Genomic DNA, 9,459 nt, shown 5'->3' with positions numbered 1-9,459 from the left:
ACTTTTCAACAGCTCATTGGCGTGACATTTGACTTGACACCAACAACACAATTAATCACTCGAAGATTCATGTGAGAGCGCGTTCTGGCCACGGCCCACACACATTTGCCAAGACAAACCGGGGTTTCACTTATGGGACTCGAGGCCAATTTATTTCTGGCAACAAGAAAAGAGATAACTACTTTCAGCTTGATCACATAATCGGAAAGAATTCAAGCTCCATACAACTTAAATTGATGCACACTTCACGGCCGGATGGAGGTGGACTAGGAGTTCCCTTTCAGGGGGCGGGCACTTCCTACTTCTTCTTGGGGAAGATCAGCTCCTTTGCCTCATCGTACAGGTCGCTGGCCATGTACTTAAGGTCCTCCAGCGAGGTCGGGAACTTCTGAATAGGCTCTAAGGGCACTTCGTCTCCTGGCTTCACGCCCTTGATGAAGTTGTAGGCCACGGCGAAGATCTTACGGCCCTCGTAGAGAACCACGCGGCAGTTCTCTTCCGCCTGGCGGGGGTAGCACAGGGAGGCCACTGCTCCTGCTCCAATGCCCGAATACACCACCTTCTTGATGAAGCCTCCACGGGCGGCGAAGATGAAACCAGCCAGACCGCCCACCACAATGGCTCCGCTGCGGTGCAGCGAGTTCTGGGGCTCGTTCAGCATGTCGATGGTGGACTGGGTGTGTGCTTTGGCGGTCTCCACGTAATGGCCGACAATGCCGGCCTGATCGGCCACTGCCTTATATCCAGACTGGACCTCCTCGCGCACATAGCGTACTCCGGCCTCCAGGTTCTTATGCAGCACAGAGTCCTGTGGTGGATGCCGCTCTGGCTTGGGTCTGCGGAAGCATAAAAGGAGTATCTCATTAGACTGGGATCTTTTCCCTGCATTGGAGCACTCACTCTGTCTTGCGCAAGCTGCCGTAGATGGGCAGGTCGCTGGGCCGGCACACCAGGCTGCAGTCCGGCGCACTGGCGACTGGTTTCTGGGGCTCGGGAGCCGCTTTAACGGCCACCGCCGCCATAATTCCCATCGTTGCCGTCCTGCGCAGCATCTCGAAGTGGTCAGGAGCTGGATAAACTGCCTCGCTGGGTCGATCGGAGTGTGTGTACACACGGAATTTGGCCAACTGTTGGGTAAATTGCTTGTTTTACATCAGTTGTTAGACATTGCGTAATTTGTCACAGCACGGTGCGACTGAATGACGTATGACGATGAATGAGGGTAGTGGGTGATTCGTGCAACAGAAGTGAACAGCTGTCACGTGTGGGTGGTCGCTACCCGATATATCGGCATGCACCGCTATTACCATTGTACCATTCAACCATAAAAACTAATTCTATTTCGAAATATTTTTTGAAATCATAATATGCGGATTTAAACTCCATCACAGGTTATTTCCTATATATTGAAACGATTTTAAGCGATAGATGGCAAAGCAGTTCGATATATCGCATCAGAAACATGCTAGAAAGGAACTAGTTCGGCGTTGTGCCCTTTTTTGCAGTTCCTAACTCTGGCCACTCTTTTCAAGACGCGAATTTTATTCGCCAGTAAAAACAAAAATAAGCAAACTTAAGCCCACTGATAAGCGGACCAGCAATCTTCAATGAAATCACTACTCTTAGATAAACTGCCATCGACCACCTGCAAGCGCGCGTTAAGCGGAGCCAAACCACTCGCCCACGCCCACCCCCTTGTCACCTGTCCGTTGGCCGCCCACCCAAATCGGCCGTCGGTCCGTTAATGTTATCAGTTTAGAAGCAGAGACAGCAACAACATCGAGTGGGCGCGCACAAAAGGCCACCCAACGCTCAAGGACGAGGCGTAGGCAGAGGTAGGCGGGGTGGTGCCGCCCAAGGCCAAATGGGCTTATAAATAAATGAAGGGCCCCCAGTTAAAGGCAATATTTATTGACTTTTGAAACAGGTTCAATCCGTTGCAGTTGCAGCAGAAGCAGAAGCGGCAGAGGCACAGGCAGCGACGTAACCGCACAACGTGCGCTGAATACGAAAACTTTTTTTGGGGCCATGCCACGAGCCACGAGCGGCTGACAGGAAATCGTGGCCATCGACGGTAAAATCCACAATTCTCCACTGCGAGCGGCAATAGAGGCTCTAGTCAATAGTTCATATGGAAGCTACCCCCAGTTCAAAGTTCAGGTGAGCAGTCGGTGATATACACAGCTATAATTATCACTTACGCATATCTTTACCCATTCGAACCGCACGTGGTTAGCGATGTGGACGAATATGGCTTCAAGCGTGGCGACCACTTCGACTATAAAAACTACTCAAAGTTCATGGATGGTTACCTGAAAACGTTAACGCGACGCCGCATGAAATGGGAGGCCATACTGCAGCAAAACACCGATCTCACCCAGGTGGATGCCAAACTGAAGCGTTACATTCGGAAGGGCATTCCCGGTCCGTACCGTCCCGACGTCTGGATGAAGATATCAGGCGCCGCCGCCGCCCAGCATCGTGCGCCTGATCTCTTCCGCAATCTGCTGCGCATTGAGCCCTTCGACAAAGAAATCAGCGATTCCATATCAATCGATCTACCTCGTACCTTCCCCGACAATATTCACTTCGATACGAAGAAGCAGCGGCTGTACAACATTCTCATCGCCTACGCTCATCACAATCGGGACGTGGGTTACTGCCAAGGTCTCAACTACATAGCCGGCCTGCTGCTGATCGTCACCGACGATGAGGAGAAGTCCTTCTGGCTGCTCAAACATATCGTTGAAAACATCGTGCCGCAGTATCACTCGCATAACATGGCCAATCTGCTGAGGGATCTGGCCGTGTTTCGGGAATTGGTAATCCGGCGAATTCCCGCCGTAAACCGGCATGTGGATAACTTGGGTACGATTTACGCTAATGAACAAATCCCATAATCGGTTGCAAACTTATTTTATTGTAGGCCTGCCCTATCCGGTGATCGCCAGCAAATGGTTCATCTGCATCTTTGCCGAGGTGCTGCCCGTGGAGACTGTGCTGCGTATTTGGGACTGCGTCTTTGCTGAGGGCTACAAGATCGTTTTTCGTGCTGCGCTAGCCATGTTTGTCACTCACAAGAACGCCATTTTGGGCTGCGATGACATTGCTGCTTTGGCCAACTTATTCCGGGACACCATGATCCAGGATAACATTGTGACGGACTGTCATGGCTTTGTTGAGGCCATGTTCAGTCTGCGTTTGAAGAGAAGCGAGCTGGAGAGCCTACGCAAGGTGGCCGTGCTTAATCCGGCCTAAGGAGCCAGTGTGGAAAGGGCTCTATGACCAATTGATCAAACAACAGCAACAAAACCAAAAACAAATTGGAGAAGCAATCGAAAATTCAATTATTAGGAGCGTAGTTCAACCGTGTCATTGTGTTTATGTTCATTATGTGAGTGTGCATTATGTAATCGTTTCTAATTAGTACCTATACCTATATGTGCGCGCATTTGTATTACCATTGTAGCCCAATAGTAGCCAAGGCCAATTCGAGTATTAGCCAACGAATTCTGATCGAGTTACCAAAGCGAAATTTAAAATGGAACAGAATTGAACAGATTAGTTTAAACGCATATTTACATACGTAACTATGCCGTAGGAGTAGTAGCCAAAAGTTTCTAGTTGATATCTTCCGCATGTAGTCCAAATAGAGCAAGTACATATATACACATGCCTAACCATCGGCAGCGCATTTAGCCCTCGTTTCGCCCAACAACAATCAGTTTGTGTTCTAAGTTATCTTGTTGATCAAAGAAGTATTTATTTTCGAGTATATGTACTTTGATAGGAAGCTATGTTAATGTCTACGTCTAGATGAAACATGTATTTACTTTTATATATATAAATGCTTTTAAAGTTGTTACATAGTTGACTAACTGTAAAACGTCTGTTAGCCGCAACCGGTTTGTCGGTTTGTCGAATCGGTTGCCCAATACTCAATACTATTTACAAAAGATTTATCCTGAAATATAATTTGTGGAATTGATTTGTGAATGCATTATCCCGCGAGCCATTAAATCCAATAACTATTTCTTAGATACAGTACTGGCCTTTAATGGCACACGGGTCTTGTATTTCGTGCAGCCGAGGTGCTTTTCAAATAAAATACTATTGCTAACTGTTAGTAACTGAAGAAATATGTACAGCCTTAAACTAAATTGGGAGACCAAAAGCAAAGGGGAAGACTTGTGATCAGAAGCTTAAGTGGAAAGTGCTTTCAGCAGTTGATAGGCTAAGCCTCAAATTTCTTGGCTCAATCTATGGCATTCCGCAATGAGCTCCGCACATGGGTTCCGAGGATAGAGCCAACGAGGTAAGCAGAGTACGCCTACCCGGATGGACACCGAGGTTCTCCCAATTGATCCAGGACAGACGAGCTGTGAGATCTGCGAAGCGAACAGTTTATCGACCATAGATATTCGGACAAGAATTCGTACTCACCACTCGTATTCCAATTAGCCCTATCCGCTTTAATCTCCCCGCGAAGACACTTCTCCACATAGGTAAGAGGATCGTAGTCGGTCTGTAATACCTCACGGAGCAGAGATATGTAGGCGATGGCCAGACGCAGAGTGTCGATCTTGCTCAGGCGTTTCTCGTACGGAAAAGTGGGTACATGGACCCGTAACTCATCGAAAGCCGAATTGATGCTACTGCAAAGCGCAAAAAATCAAAAAAAAAAAAAAATGTAACGCTTGTTAGTTATAACTTGTGGTGTATAGATCGTGGAATAGCAAGTTGTAAAATGGAAAAGACCATTTGGTGTACCCAGTTGGGGCGGACCTCTGGATGCGTTTCCTTTCCCGCACATTGGCCGCTTGTCGCTGCATTTTGTAGCTGGACGCCGTTGCAGCTCCCACGGATCCGTAACCGGGATTGGGACCACCTGCACCGCCAGGAGTAGCAGATCCTGCGTTGCCGCACCCTCCGCCACTGCTGCTCGCACTGGGACTGTTGCACATTAGGGGTGCTGCTCCCCCGGAATTGTGCACCCCCATCGGATTGGTGGAGGAGTCAAGAAGATTTTCTGAAGGATTTCATATAGATATTCAAGGGGTCTTTAAATATATTAATTTTTCCTCTTACCTCCGCTGTGTTGCATATAATGCTGCTGGATGTGACGCAGGTTGTTCGAGCTGAGTCTCAGCCCAGAATTGCCACCACTACCTCCTGATCCACCACCTCCACCGGTGGCGGCCCCACCTTGATGCTGACCCGCATAAATGCAGGAGGGCAAATCGTTGATCAGATCGTCGTCGAAATTGTGGAAGGGTAAATGGCTGTCGGCGAAAAGACATCGAATTACTTATGGAAAAACTAAATAATTTGTTAAAGGTAATAATTGAAAATTTGATGATAAAACAAAGTATTGTAAATGTAGAGACATTTGGTATCCGTGTATTTAATCAAAACGAGATACCGACGGCACAGACGAAAGTCAATTCAGGTTTTGGGTGTGACTCCACTTCTGCGCATATATACGAATATTAATAATATGTATTATTTCATTATAAAGTTATATTATAAATTTTCAAAAATAATTAATTCCGTTAGTTCAGTTATTTGTCTAATAAAGATTGCATAAATTTGGCGTTTATGTCGCACAGAAGAACATTTTGAAAATTTATCAAGGATTTATGTTGAATTGCAATCACTGAATAATATGAGTATTTATTTAAAAAATATTCCTTGGAACCTCCGTACCTAATGGGCGGCGAAGACGATGAATCTGGTAATTGATTTCGCGACATTGTTTTGTTAAATTTAATATTTTATCACTAAACAATTTTTTTCAATTAAAATATAGAATGACTATTAGTTTTTTCGACACTTCTGCGCACTTCCGCTGTCCAATAAGTTTAAAACTTTAGTGAGTCCATCTCCCGGGAATTGCGAGCCTTTTATACTGCCGCAGATCCAATTGGAAATGCCACAACTCTGCCCAGGACCTTTCCACCCCTAAACGTCCTTGCAGCCAGTTACCGTGCGGCCTCTACTAGATGGGCGGAGCTTGGCAAGTACAGGGTGATTGCCCCTGCAAATGGAACGGATGCTGTGGGAAATTCGTTGGGCATATTCGCCTCAAGCTACACTTCAATTGCAGGGCGTATATCTGGATTTCGAGTTAATTATGGTAGTTGAATTGCCCGGCTACTTGGAAATATGAAGAAAGGACTCTGATCTCAGTTCACAGACGTGTTTTATATAAACTATCCTTATTAAAAATCGGAGTTTTAATATATATAAAAACTTAAAGCAAAATAAATAAATAAATATATTTTAATTGGGAATTAATTCATTACGACCCAAAATTGGTTAGTTGATTGTAGGACATCCTTAAGTCTCATAAACCCACATCGTTCCATTCCAGCCACTCCCCTTTAACATCCAGCTCCACTCGCTTTGTGCATCCTTCACCTGTTTCTGACATTCTGCCATTATATTTCGCACAGCAGGAAGTCGCCATGTTTGAGTCCACCACTTTGCTGAAGGGGGAGGACAAGAGGAGCTTTCCGGAGACGGGGGAGCTGTCTACTCCTACCTCAGATAGCCGTTTTGTTTCCCCCTCGAATGTCTGTTTCTGCAACCATTTGCGGAAAGAGCTATGCCATGAAATCTGCCAGTAATCAGAGTACAATATAGGGGCCCATGGACCTGTTGATTTGGCTCGACCAAGGTTTGATTCCCACGGGACGAGGACAAAGCCGAGTCACAGCAATTAGATCTAAGGCAGATAGCTGGTCGCTACATTTCACGGCCCATTTACTCCAACCAGAACAGGAAACAGGATCAGGATCAGGATCAGGATCGGGATCTGGCACCACTCGAAGCCGCAGTCTTTGACAACAGTCGTCACGGGGCAATTGTTGAAATTGAATTATGTTTATTTGATGTTTTGGTTTGCTCGCAAATTACCTACGTCAGCCACGTCAAAGTGGAGAAACCCCGCCCAGCCGGGCGACCTGGTCACGTGCCCTAACCCGAGGCGCGAAAATCCCGAGCAGTCCGATCCGCAGAACAAAAGAACAGGACCGGCAATATGTCAGGGATGCGGATGCGCAAACCTTTTCATTACCAGACAAATTTGCTTGTCGCACGCGTCGGCGCACACTTCGCACACCCCTCGCACCCAGAACTCTGGGCTCTGATGACAGTAATCATCTTTGATGGAGGGTAAGTGCCCGAATCCTGTGCAGCATCCGAGTTAGGACCGATTGAGCTGGAGATATGAATGTGGTGCCGCGAACAAAGCTGACATTCTTAAGTGAAATCTTGTTACCAACCAATGTAAACACGATTGTTAATTTAACTTTTGCAATTGCCGCAGGAAAGCCGCCCCTCAGACCGGTACTTCCCCTAATCCTAACCCTAACCCTAACCAAAGCCCATTGAGGTGGACTTGTCATCGCACCACAATTAAATTATCGCATTTCAAACGAGTGCACCCAAGGAAGTGTAAATCACGAACTGTGGGAAAACCAAAAATAAATAGAATGAATATCCTAAACCCATTTGATTTGCATATAAGAGTATTAAGCTGTACGGAACAGGCCAATTTAGCTAAGGGTTATAAGCGTAAGTTAGGGTTATGGCCAATTGAGTGGGAAAGTTGTGGAAATATAGTAAAAATGCTTTCGTATTTTGACCTACTAGCTTAGATTGAACTTGGAACCTAGTACCATAACTATCTGCCAAAAAAGTTCCTAAAATAATATTGTGAAACTAATCTCTAGAACGTTGTGCTTTACAATCACATAACAACAATCAATTAATCAAACTGATTAAAAGCAAATTAGTTTTGTATATGCATGCACTGCTGAAGTTGTCGTCAAAGTTTAAATTAAAGTTTAAATTAAAGTTTAAATCAAAGTTCAAACCTAATCGATGTTAGTACTGCATAAACTTAAAATCTTCTGACAGAGTTCTTTTGTGAGTAACCAAAAGATTATCTGAGATCAGTCAGTCGGCATAATTGAATCAAATGGTTCTCACACACTGGCCCAATAAAGAAAACAGATTGATGGTGTCAAGGAGTTGCAAACGCACCCATCAACCGCAGGCCATCCCCGTTGAAGTTACTGGCAGGACGCAGGCCGCAGGACGCAGGACCTTTGTCTGGTACATATCGATTAGCGCCTTGCATCCAAACCAGAGCCAATCCAGTTTGTGAATCTCAGTGGTGGCACACCACCCAAGCACCGCGCACTCTTCCGCAAGGATAATCCCACACCACTCCGAATTTCCCTCCGCTCCTCGACCGCAATTCGTTGCGGCTGCTTCAAACTGCCTCGGAGCAATTGTCTGCGAAATTGTTTGTTTATTTTGATGTTGTTTAATGCGTGCTAAGTCCCTGCCATTCGAAGCCATGCGCTTCGATTCGCCGTGCCAGAGTATCCTGGGAAAAGCAAACATTCTTGGCGCCGGCTGTTGAGGTGAGTTTCAGCTTGAAAACCGGAAAGCTTCTCGTGGGAGCTTGAAATGGAAAATTGGTTGGAAAATTGTCTTCCTGGTTTTTCGTTTGAGCTTTTCATACAGGGCTTATTTCAGGGGCTTAAAGTGCGAATTCTCTGTGACATCCTGGCGTGCAAATACAAAAGTTTAAACTTGGGTTCTTTATATTTCCTTGGCTAAACGAATAAGATTACGCCAATTCATAAATAAAATATTTCAAAAAATATCTACGCTTAAGGTGATTTAAACTGACCTCGGTTTTGGCAAACTTCAGGGCACTTCTTTGAAATTTGCATATCTTGTCACGTCGGAACCATCAAGACCACCTGAAATCACAGAAAAATATTGATGGCCGACCGAGTTCAATGAGGCTTACAGATTCAGGCGGGGATGGCATATGGCATTCAGCTGTCGCCCGCGCACTTCACATCACTTCTCAATGAGCAAACATGCGAGCTTTCGGTTCGAAACTAGTAATCAATGAACGTGTAAATACATTTTAATGAACCCCCAAATATACGAACTTGCTGCTGTTCTTTTTGCTGTGAATTGTAAAACAAAACCAAAACAAACAAGCCATGCAAAAAAAGTACACACAAGAAAAACGAAATGCATTTGGGGACCAGGCGAAGTTGAAATACTCTAACAAATTAAATAAATAATGAATTTATGTTCATGTACCTGTATTGTCTTTGCAACATACTAGACTTCCTAAAATTATTATTTCAGTTCTTACAATTTAATATAATTTTAATGATAATTTGCTCTTATGTTTGTACACATTTTATAATATTTTGGGGGAGCTTTAAAGTCGTATAAAGGGGAGTTTGGCTTGACTTTTAAATAGATAAGAAGGAAAGACCGCTTAAGCTAACAGTTTTGATCGGCACATGCATAGGCCACAGTAAGTGAAACGATTTTTTAAAGAATTTCTGATGGGGTGTTAACAACCCAGGCACTTGGCCAGATTTCGTTCTGGCGTGCTGCAAGCATATGAGAAATCAT

The 9,459-nt window shown here is 45.1% G+C and overlaps 3 protein-coding genes across 6 annotated transcripts; 1 reads left to right on the top strand and 2 right to left on the bottom strand.

Annotated features, from left to right (window-relative positions):
- Nucleotides 1-124: 124 nt before the first annotated feature.
- On the bottom strand, nucleotides 125-1,212 carry LOC120452297 (MICOS complex subunit MIC27). Its single transcript, XM_039636432.2, has 2 exons — nucleotides 901-1,212; nucleotides 125-836 (listed from the first exon to the last, which is right to left on the bottom strand). The coding sequence occupies exons 1-2, from the start codon at nucleotides 1,050-1,052 to the stop codon at nucleotides 299-301; spliced, it is 690 nt and encodes a 229-aa protein (XP_039492366.1). The 5' UTR covers nucleotides 1,053-1,212; the 3' UTR covers nucleotides 125-298.
- Nucleotides 1,213-1,500: 288 nt separating this feature from the next.
- Nucleotides 1,501-3,988, top strand: LOC120452946 (growth hormone-regulated TBC protein 1). 2 transcript variants are annotated; one of them, XM_039637428.1, is made up of 4 exons: nucleotides 1,501-1,835; nucleotides 1,944-2,160; nucleotides 2,237-2,868; nucleotides 2,927-3,988. In XM_039637428.1, the coding sequence occupies exons 2-4, from the start codon at nucleotides 2,132-2,134 to the stop codon at nucleotides 3,256-3,258; spliced, it is 993 nt and encodes a 330-aa protein (XP_039493362.1). In that variant the 5' UTR covers nucleotides 1,501-1,835; nucleotides 1,944-2,131; the 3' UTR covers nucleotides 3,259-3,988. The 2 variants fall into 2 exon arrangements, with proteins under 2 accessions (XP_039493362.1, XP_039493361.1); XM_039637427.1 differs by having other exon boundaries at nucleotides 1,928-2,160.
- A 252-nt stretch (nucleotides 3,989-4,240) lies between these two features.
- LOC120452948 (pancreas transcription factor 1 subunit alpha) lies at nucleotides 4,241-5,842 on the bottom strand. Of its 3 annotated transcripts, none has more exons than XM_039637429.2 (5): nucleotides 5,707-5,842; nucleotides 5,089-5,282; nucleotides 4,759-5,029; nucleotides 4,444-4,655; nucleotides 4,241-4,388 (listed from the first exon to the last, which is right to left on the bottom strand). In XM_039637429.2, exons 1-5 carry the CDS (start codon nucleotides 5,751-5,753, stop codon nucleotides 4,261-4,263), a joined length of 852 nt encoding a protein of 283 aa, XP_039493363.1. In that variant the 5' UTR covers nucleotides 5,754-5,842; the 3' UTR covers nucleotides 4,241-4,260. The 3 variants fall into 3 exon arrangements, with proteins under 3 accessions (XP_039493363.1, XP_039493364.1, XP_039493365.1); XM_039637430.2 differs by having other exon boundaries at nucleotides 4,771-5,029; XM_039637431.2 differs by having other exon boundaries at nucleotides 4,786-5,029.
- Between the last annotated feature and the right edge of the window lie 3,617 nt (nucleotides 5,843-9,459).

This window comes from Drosophila santomea, chromosome 3R (genome assembly GCF_016746245.2).
Source record: "Drosophila santomea strain STO CAGO 1482 chromosome 3R, Prin_Dsan_1.1, whole genome shotgun sequence".
In the NCBI taxonomy this organism is placed as follows: Eukaryota; Metazoa; Arthropoda; class Insecta; order Diptera; family Drosophilidae; genus Drosophila; species Drosophila santomea.
The sequence above is the reverse complement of the archived record's forward strand: the minus strand, read 5'-3'. Positions and strand labels throughout refer to the sequence as shown.